Raw genomic sequence first — 23,438 nt, 5'->3', positions numbered from 1 at the left:
GTTGGTTCTGATTCTGTCAAAACACTGGATCAGCAGCGATACAGCAACATAGTACTAGTATTTAATAAATCTTTGAAGAATGGTAAATTTCCTGAAAAATTTAAGGAGATTAGGTCATTCCCACCTATAACTACCATCCAATAGCATTTCTGAACTGCATTGCCAAAATTTTTGAATTCATTATTCATGAGAAGATATATTCTTATTTTCAGGATTATAAGGGCATGGTTTCACAAAAAATAAATCGGTGGAAACAAATTTGTTGACATTTACGACAAAAGTATCTGAAAATATGGAGAAAAAACTCAGGGAGACTATGTTTTTACTAATTCTGCGAAAGCATTCGATGAGGTTGACCATATTAAGTTGAAACACTACGGACTCAGTAATCATCTAATAACTTTTTTGTCTCAAATTTAAATAAGAGAATACAGCATGTCACCGATAGGGGAGAAACATCTGGAATGTTTTTGGACGGTTCGGGAATACTCCATGGGTCTAACCCAGGTCCATTGCTCTTTTTAATTTTCATCAATGCCCTCCCGAAAAAAGTATCATCGGAGTGTTTGCTATATGCTGACGATTTCATAATGCTTAGAAACAGCACAGACCTATCTTGAACTCCAAAATGATATAGATAGAATACCTAATTGGTCCAGGGATAATATATTACTTTTTAATCTTCCCAAATGCAAAATTCAGCAGGAGTAAGACTCCTACATCACTTACATAAGCCAGAATACAGTTTTAGAAAGGGTTCAAGAAATACGTGACCTTGGGGTCCTCTTCCGAAGTGATCTGAAATTCAACGGATATATTTAAAATATCACTTATGAAGCTATTAAACAACTAGGTTTATTAAAACGTTTCACACATGACTTCATAGACATAAACGGTGTAAAATATTTTTTTAATATAATTATTCGAAGTGAATTAGAATATGCCAGTATTAAATATGAATAAAATCATGAAAAATCGAAGCAGATTTTAGGAACAATACAAAACAAATTTCTGAAAAATTTGTATTTCAAAAAATACGGCAGTACGTTAGGTTTTATGCCATATGGACCAATCAGAGATGAATTTCACATATAATTACTAGAAAATAGAGGGAAAATATTTATTGGGCATGAGCACCAATCAAATCTGTTTTCATGTTCCGCCACCAGGTATTCGTCCGCGACAAATTACTTTTTATGTCAATCAACAAAAATCCCCTATTGACAGAATTTGTTCAATGTATAATGAATATAGGTACAAAAATCCTCAGGTTCGGCATCTTTGAAATATCATATGCAAAACTTGAATCTAACTTGAGAGAGTTTATCAATTACTGATTCTTCCGACGAGTGTGAACTTACCTTATCTTGTCATTTGGTTTTTTTGTATTTACATTATTTTCAGTGTTAGTCCCACTGTTATTCCTATTTTTCCTATTTCTGTAAACTATTTTTATTATGCTTAAAATCAAAAATTGTACTTGGAGATATTAAGAAACACATTACTAGGCTCTGCCTGTTTGTTTTGGAATAAATAAATAAATAAATATGGATATCGGTAAATACAAATAAGGAAAATTGGCTTTATTGCCACATTAATAATAATGATCACAAAAATTACCTAACATCTGTCAAGATTACCGTAATTTAAGATGTATCCGAAGATGTTTCGCAAAGTTGATACATGAATTCACGTTATTATATAATATATCGTAGGATTTCAGCGAAGCAGCGCTGAAAAAAATTGAGTGATGTATTCTTTCAATTGTTAATAATAGTGAAAGTGTGTTAGTAATCTTATTCGACGGCTCCCGATCTGAACTTTCAAAGTAGGTGAATATGTTCGTGTGATGTCATGTTTACTAGGTGGATAATAAAACTAATTCCATCTAACAGTTTTATAATTGCACATAATTACTATGAAGCTTCAACTGTTGCGGTATATTCATCACCAAACTGGGTGAAGATGATGGAAGCTCTGCACGAAGAAAATAAGTTTAATTGCTGATTGGATGTGACGTTTTTAAATAGAAAAACCGATCGTTGTTGGTAGTTAATACCACATTCTTGTGTTGTTATTTCTCAACAAATAGAATGTACTGCAAAAATGGAATTCTAAAACATCTATACAAATTGAACAAATTCATACTAGCGGTATTGCTGTACTATGCAACATCTTACTTATTTAAACAAATGAATTTGAAAATATTGTAATGTTGATTCAAAGATGTCTAATGTCTGAGTGATATCTATTTTCAATCTCTGCATGAAGGAAATAAGTTCAATTGTTAATTTGATGTGACGTTTGTAGATAGAAAAACCGATCGTTGATGGTAGTTAATACGGCATTCTTCCGTTATTTTTCAACAAAAGGAATGCACTGGAAAAACTGAAACTCTATTCTGGAATATATGGTGTTTTTTTTTTAATGACCAACAACCAGTGTAATTTTTATTTTCATTTTTTCATTCGTTACACTGTTGAAAATGTTCAGTTTGTTGGTGAAAGACACAAAAATTACGTGTTCGGCGATTTTCTGCTATCGACAAAATTTGATCAGAAAATATGGATCAAATTTTATGTATAGAATGGAATCAAGTGCTTAAAAAGGCTTGAAATGTTGACAGTGGTATACGGTGATTGTACTCTGAGTCAGAAAATGTTTAAAAATCGTATACGTTTTCCACAGAAGGTCGAAAATATGTGAATGACGAAGTTAGTCCTAGACGCCCCATCATATCAATAACTGATAAAAATGTTGAGAAAGTAAAGAAAACTGTTATGGAGAATCGTAGAATAACTATTAGAGTGATTGTTGAGGACGTCGGCATATCGGTCTCATACCATGCAATTTTTTCGAAAATGTGGTAGAGAAGTCCGTTCCAAAATTGCTGCATTTTAACAAAAAACCGTCGCATGAGCATCGCTCAGAAATTGTTGAATGGCATCAACGGCGATCCAAATTTGTTTCAAATGGTGACGAATCATGGATATAGGATAAGACCCAAAAAAGCACCCTAAGTTTGGTCAAATGTCAAGGTTTTGCTCACTGATTTTTTTTAAGTTACCGTGACGTAGTGAATCACGAATTCTTCCCCCATACGGTCAATAAGGCGTATTATTTTGAAGTAATGCGCCGATTGCGAAAAGCAACACGAAGAAAACATTCAGTATTCTGGAAAAACAATTTATGGCTTTTGCATCACGATAATGCATCTACTCACTCGTCATTGCAGTACCGTTATTATGCCTCAGCATAAGGGGACGGAATAGAAATTGATGAATAAATGAATATTTTTTGGAAAAAAATGAAAATACAGACAGCGGTAAGGCGACCGAAATTCTAAAGAGGAATGGATTACAAAATTCTAATTGGTTACATCAATGTTATTAATATTAGGCTGAAATGTCAATTTTATATCGAATGTAACACTTATATGGAGTATTCCATTCACTTTTCGAATCGGTGTATACTCGAGATAATAAGTTAAACTTATGGTTGATGTGACTGATCATTAACTTCAAATGGACAGATTTATTTTAAACTTTGTACGCTCATCAAGAATCGGCGAAAAAACAATAATTTCATAAGTTTATCCCATTATCCTTGTCAGGATCACCAGGATTAAATAACTTCCTCACACGCTTATTCATAATCATTTTTTTTGTAAATAGATTTATTCTGATTTGAGACTCATTAAAAGTCATTAATTTCAAAAACTACACCTCACAATTTGATCTCCACAAACTTTTATTTGAAAAAATATAATCACAATATATTTCGCTAGCACATTAGCTTTCTCAAGTGCTAGCAAAACATGTGATTATATTCTTTCAAATAAAAGTTTGTGAAGATCAAATTGTGAGGTGTAGTTTTTGAAATTACTATGGATTTTCATCAAGTAACTGCCGAATCAATCAGAAAAATAGTCATTAGTTACATCAAGTCATATGATTTATTATCGATGTTGAACACAATCTCAAATTAGTTTCGAATTATTTTATATTTAGAATAGAATAGAATAGAATAGAATAGAATAGAATAGAATAGAATAGAATAGAATAGAATAGAATAGAATAGAATAGAATAGAATAGAATAGAATAGAATAGAATAGAATAGAATAGAATAGAATAGAATAGAATAGAATAGAATAGAATAGAATAGAATAGAATAGAATAGAATAGAATAGAATAGAATAGAATAGAATAGAATAGAATAGAATAGAATAGAATAGAATAGAATAGAATAGAATAGAATAGAATAGAATAGAATAGAATAGAATAGAATAGAGTAGAATAGAATAGAATAGAATAGAATAGAATAGAATAGAATTTATTCATCATTGAAAATTTTACAATTGCATTGCATACATAACACAGACTACATACATATCAGACTAGTCAAACGTGAGCACTAGGCTATATATAAAATATAAATAGATACATACATGTATATTACAAAAATAAAAGAAAAGCATCTTATTGACTTATATTAGGATATTAGAATTTATTGCACAGAATGAAATGCATTCTTTGCTAGGTGACTATATAGTCTCGATTTGAATGTTTGCAGACTGCATTTATTTCCAAATAGTTTGACTGCATGGTTATAGAAAATGATGCCTTGATAACTCGCAGAGTCCTGTCCCACTGCCAAACGTGAGTTTGGCAGTGGGACAGGACTACGTGTGTTGTAGTTATGGCACATATCACTTTTTGTGTAGTGAGATTCATTTTTTTTATGTTTACAGCTACTACATATATGTACAGGCAGGGAAGAGTAAGTGTGGACAGCTGATTGAATGTGTTTTTACATGATTCTTTATACTGAAGTCCAGCTAGGCATCTTATCACTTTTTCCATAGTATATTGATTTTATCACTTCCATCGAGACAGTTTCACGTAATTATTTAGTTATAAAACATATGCTGCTCAGTTTTGTTACTATATTTTCTATGTGTACTTCCCATGTTAGTTTCTGATCGATGGTTAGACCTAAATATTTGAAGTGACTCACATGCTCAATGGACCTGCTATCCATTTTTATAAGAGGACAAAAATCATAGGAAATGTTTTTCTGCTGGAAAATCATAAATACCGTTTTGGTGACATTGACTGTTAACTCGTTATTTTTACACCACTTGTAGAATTCATGTGATACTGCATTTGCTGCTTGTACGGATAGAGATAACCCGTTTCGTGCCACAATTTGAGTTGTGTCATCTGCATAGATTATTGTTTTCCGTTGTGACGTATTCGAATTTTCTATATCACTCATGAAGAGTATAAAAATAATTGGAGCCAGGGTTGAACCCTACGTAACAGAAGCAGGATGTGACTTCATCGAATCAATCATTACCACTTGTGTTCTATTTTTTATATATGAGGCAACCCAGTCATTGGCAACTCCCCTGATCCCAATTTTGAGCAGTTTTTCCAGGAGTGAGCTATGGTTCGCCGTATCGAATGCTCTAGTTGAATCAAAAAATAAGCCAACTGGATTTTTTTTTTGAGACTTGTATATATGCTATTGCAAAGTTCATTTATTGCTGTTGAAGTTGATCTTTGCTGCCTAAAGCCATGTTGGCAATTAGGAATAAGTTTGTGGTACTCGATGAAATTCACCAATCTCAGATAATAACTATAATCGATGACTTTTGCAACTTGTGATTGTAAGCAAACATTACGGTAGTTAGCCACTTGAGTTTTAGGGCTTTTATTTTTATGTATGGGGACCGCCTTCGACATTTTAAGTGCTTCCGGATATATTCCTTCTATGAATGATTTATTTATTATATGCGATATAAGATAGCAAATTATGGCACTTACAGTTCCTAAAGCTTTACCATGAATTTCATTTATTCCAGGCGTTGATGTTTTTGTTGTTTTCATAATTATATCGTGCACTTCAATATAGGTTGTAGGATACAGAAATAATGAAATATTGGAACGAGGGGACAACTCAAGTTCATCAATATTGGGGTTGACTTTTTCAATTCCCAGGAAAAATTCATTGAAGTGATTAACAATTCTAGACTTATTTGTAATAAGTTCATTATTGATGGTAAGCTCAATTTTATTATTTATTATTGCATTTTTTGAGTTATTCCTGATTTCATTAACGATTTTCCAGCGTTCCTTATTTATATTGTTTGAGTTCTAAATTCTTTTGTTGTTGTATTCTGCTTTGGTTTTTCTAATTAGTGCTTCATAAATATATTTGAGTTGTTTATATCTACTTTTTATAATTTCATTTGTAGTATTCCTGGCTAACTTAGAAAGATCATATACCATTTGATGTAATTCCTTGATTTCTTTGTTTATCCATGGTTTGTCAGATTTTTTTCTGTTCCCTTTAATTTTTTTCAGTGGTAAAGCCGTATTTTAATGATTTATAAGGGTTGTATGGAAAGCATTATAACATTCATTCACATCACTAGCTGTATACACATCTTCCCACTTTTCAGTACTTAGTAGTCCCCTGAAAGTTATCAAGTTTTTCTCTGAATATATACGTTTATAATTCATATTTGTATCTGATTTCTGCTCAATTCGTAATGCAAATTTACAAATTTGAAATTTATGATCTGATAGATGGGTATCGCAGACATGAGAGGCAATAGCTAAAAGGTTTGTATACATCTATACTTCTATTAATACGCGTACCTAGTTTCAACAATGATGTTTGTCATGTCAAATTCATAAAAAAGATTTTTAATTTTTCTCGCTTCAGCGTTGTCGCTCAATGTGTCTACATTAGTATTTCCACATAATATATAGTAGTGTGATGTTACACACTTTATCCATCAGACCATTTATTTCATCTAAAAATATATCGAAATTTCTGTTTGGTGTTCTGTAAATTGTGATAACGTATAGTTTTCTTTTCCTCTCTGGGATTTCTAATACAGCTATTGTTACCTCAAAGTTTTTCTCTATACATTTAGAAAAGGTGAAGGGTGTTAATACAAGATTTTCTTAGGATAATATACAAACACCTCCATATGTATATAATTTCCTACTGTAACTATTTATTAGTTTATATTTGGATAATGTGAAGTGTCTTATTTCATCCGATGTTAGCCAGTTTTCTGTGAAACATAGAATGTCTGGGTCTTGTTGATCTAATAAGACTTCTAGTTGTTGTATTTTGCGTGCTGCCATACCTTGAATATTCAGATGCATTATAGCCAGTTGTTCCTGATTTTTTTGATTTTGTACTGATTGGGTATTATTTTTAATGTCTTCAAGTTTTTTCCCTGGATAACCACTGTTTAGCTTTGAGTTTGGACTCTATGGATTTGCATTTGCAGGTGCCCTCGCAATAGTTGATCTTTTTATTAAAAATCCTCTGGTTGCTGGTATTCATGGTATTTCTTAAAATCAAACCTATGATATGCTACCGACCTAGGCCAGGTCGTTGGTTTGTATATTTCATCTTTCAAATGAAAATCTATGCCAAACATAAAACATTTGTTCTGGCTCTCGTTACTTTGTAGTTCTTTAACAACAACATCAGCTTCTTTAAAGACCTCTTGTTCCTTTATAAAATTGTAAATTTTTTCGCAAGTAATGTGACGTCTTACGCGGTAAAGATAAAGCCAGGCCTTCCTTGGTACACCGATATCATTTTCCATTTCATTTTGTCCATAGAGCTTTGGATTTTGACGTTTCCTTTTATATGTTTTTTTTTTTAATCCGTCTTCATCTTGAATGTCGCTCTGGATATGGATAAGTTCTTCCATAATTTATCTTTGCGCGATAATTAATTCAGTTTCTTCCCCGCTCTTTTTCTGCAAATCTTCTGTTGGAGAATAACAACAAAAATGAATTTGAGCCACATTATATTTATATATTTTTGATTCGATGTTTCTATGGTTGTGTGTTGTTATATATTGTCAAGTTCAGTTGTTATATTTTACCAGAAATAAAAATTATAAAAAGTCTCCATAAAGTTCTTATCATAAATATAAAGTATCTTCAAACAGGTTATGGGCCCAGGCACGTTTCAATAAAACGGGCATATATAAGTAAAACTGTTGTTGATATGGATGTGACAAAATTCAACATAGTCAGGCTGAATAGCAATAATTATTACCAAATATGGAAATACATGGTTGAAATGCTTCTACTGAAAGAAGAACTATGGAGAATAGTCAATCAAAACCCACCTGAATAAAAGAACAGTGATTGGGATGCAAAAGATGGTAAAGCGAGAGCTACAATTGGTTTACTAATCGAAGATTCACAAGTGATACATGTTAAGAATTGTAAAACAGCCAAAGAAGCTTGGGAGAATTTAAGGAAACAATATGAAAAACCAACTCTCACTAATAAAGTTTTTCTGCTGAAGCGGTTACGTAAAACAACATTACCTGAAAATGGTGACATGGAAAAGCACATAGCTAATATGATGAGCATTATCGATCAGTTAGTCACATTGGGAGAAAATCTAGCAGAGAATCTACAAGTAGCACTATTTTATGCAGGCTCCCAGAAAGCTATGAAAATCTGGTAACAGCATTAGAAGGAAGGGCAGAGTGTGATCTGACTCTAGAAATGGTAAAAGGCAAATTAGTATAGGAGTATAACAGGCGGAAGGAGAATTCCACATCAACTAGTGAAATGGCTCTAAAAGTTTACAAGAAAGGGTCTGTTAAAAAGGCATTCGAGCACTGCAACTTGAAAAATGTGATGTCATTTCGGTAAGAAAATAGGACATATGAAGAAAGATTGTTTTTATTATAAGAAATCGAAAAGACAATCAAATACAGCCAATGTAGTTTCTACAGATAATGAAGAAACTGAAGAAAACACTCATGTTTGCTTTAACGTTAGTGATAAAGCTCAAGCTCATGAATGGTATATAGACTCTGGAGCAAGTAGTCATATGACAAACAATAAGGATTTTTTCAAGCATTTCAAGGATTTGCTGAGTGAAGTTGAATTAGCCGACTGTAGAAAAGTTCGTTCTTATGGTGTAGGAACTGGACAGTTAACTTGTATTCTGGATGACAATAAGAAAACAGAAATCACAGTGAAGGACACCCTTTATGTACCCGAGCTCGGTACAAGTTTACTTTCGGTCAAGAAATTAACACTTCTTGATTCAAAGTCGAATTTGATAAGCAGCATTGTTTCATCAAATCAAATAATACAGTTGTTGCTCAAGGATAATTTATATAAACTAAATCAGTACAATTCAGCAATGACTGTTTGGGAAGGCTGTAATGACGGCTGCATTCATTTATGGCACAAAAGGTTTGGCCACCATGATTCTACCATTATACGAGCAATTACAAATAAAAACATGGTGAATGGAATGAAAATCAAAAATTGTGGACGTTTATTGACATGTGAAACTTGCATTAAAGGTAAACTGTCAAGAAAATCATTCCCAAAGAAATCTTTGACAAAATCTACCAAAGTATTGGATTTGGTGCATACTGATGTTTGTGGTCCCATGCGTACTATAACTCCTGGAGGACAGAAGTATATACTCACCTTCATAGACGATTATAGTGGATATTCCATTATTTATCTTCTCAGTCAGAAATCCGAAGTATCAGAGAAACTTCAAGATTACGTCAGAATGGTCGAAAATAAATTCGGCAGAAAACCAAAAATCATCAGATCTGACAGAGGAGGCGAGTATATGAACACAGAAGTTAGGAATTTCCTGAAAAATGAAGGTATAGAAATGCAACTCACGACGCCATATTCAAGTCAGCAGAATGGTGTAGCTGAACGAAAGAATAGATATTTAACACAGATGGTCAGGTGCATGTTAATTGATGCTGATCTACCAAATACTTATTGGGGCGAAGCAACCATGACAGCAAATTTATTTGAAAATTTGGTTCTGACAAGGTCAACCAATAGGATCCCCTTTGAAGTATGGCACGGGAAGAAACCAAATGTAAATCACATCAAAACCTTTGGCAGTATTGTTTATGCACATATTCCTAAAGAAAAACGCCATAAATTAAGTGAAAAGGCAAAGAAATTCGTATTAGTTGGTTACGAAGCTGGTTCCAAAGCATATAGACTTCTTGACAGAACCACTGGAAAAATCACCATTAGCAGAGATGTACATATTTTAGAAGAAGCTCATAGCGGATTTCATCAAATGAACGAGTTTCAAAACACTAAAAATAGAAGTGATTGTGAATGTCAAAATGACAGCAGTGAAGTTGAAATATCATTTTGTCAAAAATCTACAACTTCTGATGGAAATATTCATGTAAACGCCGAATTTCCAACAGAAAATATTGAAGAATACTCTGCAGAAATGACTGATGAAGAGAATGGTATCCAGAAAGTTGAAGAAAGTGTAACCTCGAAAGAAAGTAATGCGGAAATCCAAGATAAAGTTCACGGTTTGAGAAGATCACAAAGAATAAATAAAGGTGTTCCAGCCAAGAAATATTCTGAAGAATTTTCAGTGGAAAACATTCAAACCGAGCCAAAGTGTAGAAATGAAGCTCTACAGAGGAGAGATGCGAACAAATGGATTGAGGCTATGGACGAAGAAATACGTTCAATGAAAGATAATAATACTTGGACATTGACTGAATTACCACCAGATAAAACGGCAATTGGAAGCAAATGGATTTTTAAATTAAAAATCGATAATCAAGGCAATATATCCAGATATAAAGCAAGGATTGTTGCTCAGGGTTTTTCTCAAAAATATGGTCTTGATTATGACGAAGTTTTTGCTCCAGTTGTCAAACAAACAACATTTCGTCTTCTCTTAACCATTGCTGGGAGGAAGAAAATGCACGTTCATCATTATGACTTCAAAACGGCTTTCCTAAATGCGGATTTGAATGAAGTAATATACCTGAAACAACCCCAAGGCTATATTGAAGAAGAACAAAAACATTTGGTCTGCAAATTGAATAAAACTATATATGGATTAAAACAATCAGCTCGAATATGGAATTCAACAATAAACAAAGTTCTCATTGATATCGGTTTTAGAAGGGGTGATTATGATCAATGTCTCTATACTAAAAAAGAGAAAGATAATTTCATTTACATACTGATATATGTGGATGATATTCTAATAGCTTGTGGAAACATCACTATTATCGAGAAAACAGCCAAATTGATACAAAAAACTTCCAAAATGACAAGTTTGGGAAACATTGAAAATTATCTTGGAATACAAGTAAGAAGAAATAGTGATGGACTTTATTATATTCATTAACAGAAATACATTTCAAAACTATTAAAAAATTTCAATATGGAATCTGCCAAACCAGCTAGCATTCCTTTGGATACAGGATACTACAAAAATAGATTTTCCACCGATGAAAAATTTCATAATGAAGATGTTTATAGAAGCGCAATAGGAGCACTATTGTATCTTTCTGTCGATACGAGGCCAGATATATGTATCGCTACGTCAATTCTTGGAAGAAATGTTAGTAATCCTCATAAATACGACTGGACAGAAGTAAAACGGATCATGAAATATCTTAAAGGAACTCTGAATATAGAAATTAAGTTGGGAAATCTTTCAGAAGGAAATAATATTTTATACGGTTTTTGCGACGCTGACTGGGCTGGAGATAAAACTGACAGAAAGTCGAATAGTGAATATTTATTCAAATACATGGGAGCGATGTTCGATTGGCAATGTAAAAAGCAAACTTGTGTGGCACTTTCATCTACAGAGGCAGAATTCATCTCCCTGTCAGAAGCTTGTCAACAGACCATATATTTGACAGGACTTTTTCAAGATTTTCAAATCGAGATCTCAGAGACGATTATTTTCGAAGACAATCAATCATGTCTTTAATGATTGACAGTGGCAAAATGAGTGACAGGACAAAACATATAGAAACGAAATACAATTTTATCAAAGATCTGAAGCAGAAAAACAAAATTAATTTTCAGTATTGTCCGACCAGTTCGATGTTGGCTGATTTTCTGACAAAACCACTTGGGCCTTGTTCTTCATCTCCTTAATTATATAATTTTTCTTTTTCAATTCAGTGTTTAATTTAGTCATTTCATCCTTTAGACCTTTATTTTCTTCTTTTAAGCCATTGATTTCAGAATATAACCACATAATTAATAGGTTATCATTCCGATCTATATTTGTTATTTCATTAGCTAGTGTGGTTCTACAACAGTCTTTATGTTCAGCACATGCTACATGGTACACTTTGTCACACATTTCACATTTCACAACTTTTTTTACTGCACTTTTGTTACAATAACTGCAGAGCAGTTTTAAATTCATCATGAGGCCATTTTCAATAGATCAGTGATGGAATAATTCGATTATTGGTTGAAGAGCTGGCATTTTCAAGAAATTGTTTTGGATTTCTTCAGGTCATTAACAAAATAATAGGAAAGGAGTTTCGCCAAATATGGATTCAATGTCATTGATGAATAAATTGAAGAGAAAGGGTCCAGAGTGAATTTCTTGAGGGAATCTAGACATGACCATGATTGTTTTTGAATTCAAACTAGCAATTATTTCTAGACTGTGAGTACGGTGATTCCATGCTTCAGCATTATCCCTATAAAAAGTATCAATTTCTAATTTGTTATCTCAAGCTTTAGTGATGTATTTTTGAAAAATTATTGAGGTGATTATTGCTGATTCATTCTGTTCACAACTGAATATGTTTCTAAACTACTAATTTAACAATTGAACTGATCTGTTTGAGAAATTGAGCCGGAATTCAATATTTTTTAGCGACTACTATGAAAGCACCAATGATTACGTAAGAAGCAAAACCTGAAAGTAAACTAATAACACACTTGTGTGAAATATTTTGGCAAGGTTCAAACTGTGTTGATAATATGGCCTATTGGATGTTTTATTCATACACCGATATTATAAGAAGAAGGCTTCAAAGTACCATCAATTTTTCAGTGAACCTGGATTGAAGAATGCTAAAATATTAAAACGGTAATTTGTAAAGTAATCATATTACTGTGACATGTGAAGGAATGAAAACAAAATTATTGAGAACAATAATTAAAATCCTAGTAGTATACAAACATGATAGAAACCAAGAAAAATGTTGGAGAAATGAAGAAAAATTATGAATAAAAAAATTCAAACCAAGCTTCTTCACCACAGCGTTCCTTCCAACGAATGATTTCAACTCCGTATACTAAATATTCTCTTTTATCGAATGTCATACTCTCTGTTTATGTTTTCCATTATTTGATAGTATTTCGATGTTTTTCTAATGAAGAACCATTCTTGTGATTTGTATGAGGTGCATATTGTATGAATGTTTGAAATTTGTTTTCATTGCTCGAATTTAGTAATCTTTCACAAAACAGAATATGGAGAGGGCTTCGAAGTTCAATTATTTTAGTAGCAAAAATCATGGCATGAACTTCAAAGCAGAGTGGCTTTATTTCAAATGTATCTCTAAGTTACCTTCGGATTTCAGTGTCGTCATCATTCAGAAAATAATGTTTTCAATAAGTGAGTCGGAAGCATCCAGCTCATAATAAGCATCTGGAACCATTAATATGATTTATTTTTGAGAAAAACTTGACATTTCCTTTTATTAATGGAAAGTAATCCTGACATAACAGAATTCAATGGTTTGGCTTTTTCAAAAATAACAACGCTAAATTTTTTCTGACATCTTTTCAGTTCATAACTTCCTATCACTCAGTCATCTTCTGATGATGCTATTTTGATTGGCGAAACGCTTGTCAGATTACAGTCTGGGACTGGGTTTTCTAAAAAAATTTTAATCTTAACACAAAACTAACACCATTTCAGAAATTTCATTGATGAATATACTAACGTCTGATATACAGAAGAATGTTGATGAATTTTATTGGAGTATCATTTGAAGTGATCCTTTGAGAGGTTGATCTTGGAATTAACCTTCTCTCAATTAATTTGGAGCTAATATAAACATTATTAAAAGGAAGGTCAACGGTGGGAAATCTGAAAAAATCCAAGTCTACTTGATGTGACAGTTCCACTAATTTCAAATGAGGTTCTTGAGAGCACCTCATTCAAAACTAATAAAATAATCGTATCTTATTAGAATTTGACTGATTTTAATTCAAATATGGAGGCATAAACATCTATATAAAGAAGGAATGGTTGAATGCGTTGTATTTTCCAATTACCAAGTTAAGGTGTACCTATGTACCAAAGTTTAGCTTCCTAGGACCTCGATCAACAATAACTTTTGTCAAAAGACGCAGAAATGGGTAGAAATCGTATGCTTTCAAATCATTTGCAAATGAAAACCGTTTGATTCATTATGATGGTAACTTATCAATACGAAGGATTTTTCATTCCATTTCAAATATCTCTAGAAATGTTCATTTCAGAGCTTTCCATTATGGATTAAGCATTATAAATTCACTCAAAATCAATTTATTGCACTGCAAATTGCGAAACAATTGTAGGATTAAATGAATATATCACCTCTCTTCATTTGGGTTTGAAAGAAATGAATTGAATTTTGATATGGAATAGGTGCTATGTGGAAGTTGATTCATCTGGACATCTCATCCATTCATCACATTATATTCTATATATGTTTGTAGAATATCCCAAATGGTAGTTACTTTTGCTAGTTTGACAATTGAGTATTTGTTCCAGTTCATAATCTGATGTGTCATTGATAATATTTTTTAAAAAGTTAATGATATTTGAAATAATGAACTTCTGCTGTTCAAAACAATTTTTCATACATTTTCCAGATGATGTAAAATGAGCTTATGGAAAATTTTGTTATGGATTATTCTGGTACGGTTCTGGTGTAATTATTATCGCCAAAGAGATTTTTAGCTTATGTGAGAGTATAATTTCAGGCAATTTCAGATTTTTCAACAAGACTACTCATTTGAATAGTACAAGTGAATCGAACCATTGATTACCAGAGAGAGATCCAATTACCAAGGACATTTTACTAACATACTGCATTAGAACTGGTTTCTTAGAGCTATTTCAAGAACTACTGGAATATTTTTATTTGTTCCGATTCAACTATTAAGTGAACGAGTTTGCATTTCATTATCGTTTTGATTAGTGTTTTCAGATAGAAAATGAAATATTAGACATGGTCGATTGGGACGTCCCCATGAACTTGTACGTTTTTCAGATTTTATGGTTTCTAATACGCTTCAAGGTTCGATTACATTCTCTTCCTACCATAAAACAGCGGCTTCGATGGTGTTATCAGAACTTATCTAGTTGTATAATGAACTCTTATTACATAAAGGTGGTTTTTTATTTCCTACTTGATTATTATCAAATCAGCTATAGCTGTATTATATGTCATATTAAAAACATTTACTTTCTTGAATGAATGCATCGACACTAGAATGATAATTTCATTCATTTATGCATAAATGCATAAATTCATAAATGCAAACGTCACTTACTTAACACTCACTCATTCATCTTTGTTTCTCCCTACTGGTAAGTCCTAGAAAGCTAAAATTTGGTATATAGGTCTAAGATGCGCACTACGAAAGGATTTTCAAATTTTCTAACTGGGGCCTCCCCCTTGGGGGTAAAAGGGGAACGTCAGCAAATGAAAATTACCTTTTCATCACTGTTCTCCGTACCGCTATATTATCGGAGGCTGAAATTTTGCATGTATGTTCGTTTTATGTTGTAGGTGTGCAATAACAACAAATTTTCAAATATTCCAACTGGAGCGCAAGCCGTGGAAAAAACGGTACGTTCATAAAATAAAGTTACTTTTTCATCACTGTTTATCCATTCCATTGAATTTCCGGGGGGTGAATTTATATTTAGTATCAGCATTGTACCAGTGCGGAGCCAACAATGCTCGCTAGTTTTCCATAATTAACTTCATCAAACAATAATGTTTCGCAGTTGGACAGTGAAGACATGTAGTTGTAGACAATTGAAAAATTACTTCCGTGATTTGACAGTGTTCAGATTTTTACTGAGTTGAAAATCATGTCAAGTTCAGCTGAACAGAATTTTGCTCTTTTGACCCATACTAGGAACATAAACGAAATTGTTTTTTTAAATTTTCAGATTTTCGACCTTTTCGGATATTTTCATCAGTAATTATCTCAGTACCTATGTTATAAAATTTGACAAACTTAATATTATAATGAGAACAATATCGTCTTTATTACTTTTAATAATATCTTGGTAAGAAGGTACGAATGAAATTAATTTTCTTACTGATGGAAGAAATGGCAGAAGTGAAATTTGGTGTGCCTTCTTTATACCAATCTTGGGATATTTCATAAATATAGAATTGAAAAATAAATAGAATTTGAATAATAAAAAAATAGAGATACATTTGAAATAATCAACAACGTCAATGATTCGACTGTTGGATATTGCGGAAAGTTACGGTGTGAGAGAAAATTTTTTCGCTTGAGTTTTCTACATTTTCTTAAACTTGGTTATGAGGTTCTCATCTCTACATCAACGAAATGAGAGCGGTCCAGGTTGGATTACCGCAGAGTCTATTCTAGGACCAATTCTGTTCATGTTATGTTTCTTGCAATTTTCGCTTATACAGAAAATATTTTTTTTTTACTTTTGATAACTTCTGGCAAAATAAGAAAATGATATATTCGAGCAACTGACGGCATCTTCAAAGTTATTTTTGAATAGTTAGCTATGGTCCTATTTGTTTTATTAGATAGATGACAAGGCGGATATTTATATACAACATAATTCTAAATTTCATAATTAAATCTGAAATATCGATATGAAACGTAATAAATTGATTGATTCGAAAATTATGTGGCAAAATTAACTCCGGTTTGATTCCAGGGGGAGGGGGTTGGAAAAAAGGCGAATATTCAAGAATTCGAATATTTTCAATTGGGCACCACCGCATTATGTTCTGTATGTAGGAAGACTTACGCCCAATGCAGTGGTCACCAGAATCTTAAGATTTGACCTCTATGGATTACTTTATAGGATTTGATGAAACGTATTTAGAGAAGACACGAATGCCGTCACTCCCAAAATTCAGAGTATCATCGAGATAAACATTGTCAAATTGCGAATTATGAACAATTTGAACAACTTTTGTATTGTTTGATACACTTGTAGGGTACTATAAGAAAAAAAAACTTGCGTGACGTAATCACTTTGACAAATATATTCTTTCATTTTTGAGAAAATTCATCAGAAGCACAAAAAATGAATCGCATGCCATGTGCGGCTTTTTAGAAAAAAGAAAATTATCCGATTTTCGAGTTTTGTGTAGAACTTCATCATAACCTGTATAATTCGGACTATAACAGAATTCTTAGATATAATTTGGATAAGAACTGGAATTCGAATACACTTTGTGTTGTTCTGAAGAGAATTCAGTTTATGAATATAAATTATGGTTATGCCGAGTTATGGTCAGTTTTTGTGCGGTTGTTCAAAAATGAATATCCCACGTATGTATGATACGCCTAGAAGATATTATTTTCATTCAGAAATAATGGAATTTTAATTTCAGTGAGTCCATTCATGTTTTTGTTATGTATCTAGGCTTAACGAACAAAACTGATTTCACTCAAAATAGTGATATACACAATACTAAACACGACAAAATGGATGAATACACACCTGATTACAGATGATGAAACTTCCTAAAATGCTTCAAAATGTATAGCACAGACATTTTATAATCACCTACAAGATAACAAGAACATTAAATATTCGAAGAATTCACAAGGTGATTGGAATAGTTTTTATATTATCATTGCCCCTCTACACGGAATAAATTTAGTTTTTGTGCCTCGTAGTAGTGAACTTTTTTGAAAAATGAACAAATATTAAAAATAACAAAGATAGAAGTTTGGTAAGAGAAAGATCAGGAGTGCATAAATTGTCCTATGGTCTCACATAATACAAGTCAAACTGAAAGAATATTCAAAGCACGCATAAAAGAACATAGGAACAGTTTCCAGAAGGAAACATATGCTATCCACTTTCTCACAGGGGGACATGAGTTCAATCATGAATTTCCAGAAGAAAGGTTGGAAATTTCACCTGGAAAATATGAAAATTTATAAGTACGAAAACTCTCAATCTAATAAACGATCAAATTGAGTTGAATAGCTCCTTGTTACTTAATATGTTCCAATCAGATAATCATGACACATTTCACCATTTATTACTTGTTTTCACCTGCTTTCACTTTTCATTAAAATGATTGTATTCACTTTTTTCGAAAAGTTGACACTGTAGATAATATACCTCCTCTTCTATTATATAGTCATAACCTTAAAAATAAAATTGTTATTTGTCGAAATGATTTCCGTTGACTTTCCTATATGAAAAATACTACAGAATTTCTCACAAAACACTCAATCTGTCGAACTCTTTTGATGTGCCGCACATATTTGGGTATAGATATATAATGATTGTGACTCTGCGAATCTCTCTTGTCAATTTCTGTACCACACTCGTACAAAGTATCTACTGTGCATGAATATTACTGGAGTTTCATCCCAACACTGAACCGTCATTTTAACACCTCGACACGTGTTTCGATCACCAAGTCATCATCTTCGAGAGGAAGAATAAACTAAATATACATACAATGTTATCCTTAGGTATACTATGCATACCTCCACTAGGTCCCTAGGTCTTAATTGTCTTTGATTGATTTTATAATGTTGCCTTATCAACAAGCCGTGAACATATTTCAACAAGCTATATAGTATACTATTAGGTATTGGTTCACCATCGTTATTCATAATATTATGTTTACTCATTTCTTCACTCTCGTAGGCGCATCTAGATGCCTGTTGTTGTTAATATGTATAACTAATCTCGAAGCACTGGAGTCTATGGAATGATGTTGTTGCAAAATATGATGGGTGACTGCTGATTTTTCTGGTCTTCCAGGTGTGCTAAGTGTTCCTTATATCTTATTTCAATAGATCTTCTAGTCTGTCCAAAATATTTTGCATCGCAGTCCTTACATTTAATTTCGTAAACTCCAGACTTTTCCGAATTTTCGAGTTTGTCCTTTAGATTTCCTAAAAGGTTTAGTAGTATATGAGTTGTTTTAAATACTACCTCCATAACTAGTTCCTTGAAAATATTTCCAAAGTTCTTTGTGGATTGGTGGTATGGAACTAAAAACCAAAATAAATATACTCAGTTCCATACCACCAATACACGAAGAACTTAGGAAAGATTTTAAGGAACTAGGTATGATGGTGGTATTTTAAACAAGTCATACACACAGAGCCTTTTAGGAAACCCAAAGGACAAAGTCGAGAATTCAGAAAAGTCTGGAATTTACGAAATTGAATGTGAGAACTGCGATACATGGACAGACTGAAAAATCTATCAAAATAGGATATTAGGAACACTTAGCACATCTGAAATATGGAAGACCATAAAAATCAAAAGTCGCCCATTATATTCTGCAACAAAACCATTCCATAGACTTCAGTTCATCAAGATCAGTTAAACAAGTTAACAACAGTAGGAATCTTATAATAAGTAAACATAATACTATTATGAATAATGATGGTGGACCAATACCTAATAGCTTGTTGGAATAATATTTTGCCTATCAGATTTATTTAACTACTACATAATTCCACATTGTGGAATCAATTCAAGACTAGTAAATAATGCAATATTGTAAAATTAATTTAAGACAAGCAGCTACCTATTATAGGTATCTATGGTATGAATGAGGATATCATTTATGTATATTTGAAGATGATCACTTGGTGATCGGAACACGTGTCGAAGTGTTAACATAACCGTTGCACGTACTGTGCAACAAAATAACCTTTCATAGACTCCAGATATGAACATATCAATTTGGTGTACTCGTTCTCTTTTACATTGAGTGCGTCAGTTATTGATTCTACACCTGTGTAAAATTCCAAACTTTTTTTTGGGTCGTCCAAGAACACTAAAGTCATTATACAAATGAATTTGACGTATCAACACCTACTTATCACCATATTTCCTTGTAACAGACTGTGGCTGCTCATCATTTTGAAGTTCAACTCAGTACCTACACCTTGAACTTCACTGTTTGAGAAGATGCAGCTGCAGTTTCGTAAGAATGTATCATCTTTTTCTCCAACCGATTTTCTGGAGTCTGACCGCTCTGGATTGAATGATTCCGTATAGTCCATCTCGTCTTGTGTTTGTAAATCTTTTGCTGGAAAAATCCTCACTTGTTTACTTCGTAGTAAATGTTCAAGAGGTAGCGAAAACGTATGTGAATTTCCTGGAACTTCATTTAGCTTTTCCTAATATCACTAAAAACCAGTCCGTGCAAAGCTTATTGTTAAATCATCTGAAAATGGAATTTTTAACAGGTGATGATCGACTGTATTTCCAAACATGCGCCAAACTAACTGACTGTTATAAGGAAACAAGTATAGCTGAGGCACCAGTATATCTAATAATAACACTGATGATTTTCAAACAAGACTCAACCTCTGACGGAAGCAAGAGACTCTTTGGAAGGTTCGAAACAGATGAACATTTTAATCTTGCAGACCACTATTATAATATTCATGCAGTCATTGTTCACTGTGGTTCTGGCGTTGAATTTGGTCATTATTACGCCTTGGTCAAAGACGAAACGGACTGGTTTAAGTTTGACGATAGTCGTGTCATGAAGTGTTCTGGCGATGCATTGAATCTATTGGAGCCTCTGGAGACATCGTACATTTTGTTTTATAAGAGAGAGGATCGGTAGATCAAGATCTTCAGATGATGTGGTGCTGCAGGTTTTTTTTTGGTTTTCCTGCAGCTGAAAAAGAAAATGCGCCACTGGAATCAATGAAGTCGCCCCAGAGCGCCAATTAGTTTTTATGTTGTTTTCATTTTTATCGTTGTTTTAATAAAATGTTGAGGAGTTTAATCTTCCTCTTGAAGATGATCACTTGGTGATCGAAACACGTGTCGAGGTGTTGAAATAACGATTTGGTGTTAGAAAAAATCCATAATATTCATTATGGGATCTCAAAATGAAATGTTACTCGAGAGAAGTTTGTTTCGTTCAGGTTCCATCACATACAAGAATTAGTGGTAACAAAAAAACATATGCATATGTTAATGATTCTACAATTTATAGAAATTCAATGTGTCATCCACAGATATTTAATTCATGATGAGTGATTCTTGAGTAAAAAAGTGGCAAAATGAGTAACAAGACTCAATGACGAAAAATAAGAGAAATCACACATTAGGTGAAACTTTTGTACGACCCAACGGCAAAACGTATGGATCTCGATAGGTGAAAAAATTAAAAAAAAAGTGATACTGGAACATCAGGTGTAGGATAAATCCAAAACAAAAACGTTTTCACCAGAAATGCAAAACCAAATTGGCGTCTCCTGAAGATGAATCCATACAATAATTTAGTCGACGGTCGACAATTATTCAGTCATGTGATAGAATTGGCTAATACTTAATAAAAATCTTTAACGTATTCAAGTTACACTTTATTGTGAGACTTTCACTGGACATAATATAAAAAAGCTTGAGAAATTGGTAAGCTACTGTAGAGCGAAACGCAGTTTTGTTATCTGTCTAACTCATTGAGTCATCAAGATTTTACCTTATTTGATGAAATCTATACATTTTGAGTTTTGACAAAAACGACAGTCCGAAGTGAAAAAGGTAAACCATTGATTTTTTTTGAGAATCAGAAGTATCATACATATCGTTCTTTAGAGTTGAGTGGATAAAGAGTTTGGTGTTGTCGTTCTAAAAATTGTGATTCAAAATATATACTACTTTGGAGGACGAATCGACATTTTCAAGAAAAGTTGTTCAGCGTAACGCTCCAGTAGTGAAACAAATCCTGAATTGGAAAAAATACACAATTCATTGAACGGAAAGTAACAGAAGAACTGAACTTCAGTGAGAAACCTTCAAAATTAATTCATGGGCAAATGACTCCGTTGGATACATTGTCAACAAAAGACGTCAAGTGCATCCGAAATAACATCAGTGAAGCTAGGCTAATAAACTGCAAAAATTACCGGGTAACATTGAAGAAATTTTAATAGTATCAACTCGAAGACATTTGAAATTGAAAAAACACGAGTGTATTTGAATAGTATCAACTCGAAGCCATCTGAAAATGAAGAATTCATTTTTATCAATAACATAGAATCTGAAATCGTCATATTTTCATGCAATATTTATAAACAATTCATGTGCAGTTAAAGTACATATATTGATATAAAGTTCGTCTTTTCCGTTGATATTTCATTTACATGTTCACGATACACGTTCATGTAAACCGATGTTCTTCATTAATGTATCAGTAGTAGCTTAATATTTAGGTAATCGATTCAGAATCAAAAAGAATCAATAAGAAATGTTTAAAAATCAATGATTATATGATTTTGATTGTGTCTCCCTTTTGATTTCACAAATCAAAAGGGAGACACAAATATCTTCTTTAAGCAAAACTAGCACTCGAAATTTGTTTACGGGGATTCGGGAGTCGGCTCAAGTCGTAATGAACTTTTGACCGTAATTCGGGAAAACTGAAGCTAATAGAGAGAATCCCTGTAAACTACTCAGAAGAAAATTATATGACATTTACAACGCAAATTTTATTTTCAACACATAATAACCAACAATAATCCTGTGATATCTCATTTAAAATTCCAAAAAATATTTGATGAAAACTGTAAAATTGAAACCCTCAGGAATTTCCTTGAATAAAAAGTGTAGAATTACAAACCTGTAATTAACCAATATATTCTAGTCAATAACCTCATGGTTGATGCGTTTTCTTAGTTGAAAAAGAAAAAAATATATTAAACATTCCTGAAATAGGATAATTGTTCATTCACTCGTTTTTTGAATAATAATACTATCCAAACATAATCACTCACCGACGAAACAAATGGCAATCACCAACGTCGCGATGGGCCCGATCCTGGCCATATCGATGCTGCACTAGAAGGCACGTTTCCACTTCACAGTATATGGTCACGTTCGATGTCTTTCACTTCGGAATCGCGTATGTTGAAACTGCAAAACAACCTGGGTTGTATACTTTTGCCGAAGACCCCCTCTTCCATCGACGCTCTCTTATTTGTTGCAGTGCCAATATCGCATCATTTCAATTTGCATCACTCGAAAACGATTACTTTTCTTCGAAGACGAGGCAGAAATTGTGTATTCAGTTCATAGAAGTTGTTCGAGGATTTACTAAAGAACTAGTTCCTACGATCACAATTGTTTGACTCTCTTTGATAGCGCTCGAGGTAGCGCTCGAGATAGCGCTCGAGGTTAATATATTGAAAAAACTTGAGAAAAACTGACTTGATTCTTCAATTTGGCAAAGCGTAGGTACTTGAAACACACAATTGCTCATAACAACAGCACCCTTTGTTTCTTTTCACTCTCACAGCACCAAAAAATAAATTTTTAATTATCTACTGGGAGTTACTAGTTACTGGGAGATTATAAAGACATT

At 32.8% G+C, this 23,438-nt stretch overlaps 1 protein-coding gene across 3 annotated transcripts in view; it reads right to left on the bottom strand.

The window, feature by feature from the left end:
* The window catches only part of Skeletor (DM13 and DOMON_DOH domain-containing protein skeletor), a 175,761-nt gene extending 152,546 nt beyond the window's left edge, over positions 1–23,215 (bottom strand). Inside the window, exon 1 of one of the 3 annotated variants that reach the window (XM_074174550.1) lies at positions 22,852–23,215. In XM_074174550.1, coding sequence (XP_074030651.1) covers positions 22,852–22,903 — 52 coding nt within the window. In that variant the 5' untranslated portion in view covers positions 22,904–23,215. The remainder of the gene's footprint in view (positions 1–22,851) is intronic. The other 2 variants (XM_074174543.1, XM_074174537.1) reach the window with 2 other exon arrangements.
* Between the last annotated feature and the right edge of the window lie 223 nt (positions 23,216–23,438).

The sequence above is a fragment of the Leptinotarsa decemlineata genome, unplaced genomic scaffold (assembly GCF_025532065.1).
Source record: "Leptinotarsa decemlineata unplaced genomic scaffold, Ldec_3_MD MMD2_P_RNA_scaffold_12, whole genome shotgun sequence".
In the NCBI taxonomy this organism is placed as follows: Eukaryota; Metazoa; Arthropoda; class Insecta; order Coleoptera; family Chrysomelidae; genus Leptinotarsa; species Leptinotarsa decemlineata.
This window is presented reverse-complemented; position numbering and strand designations above follow the sequence as displayed.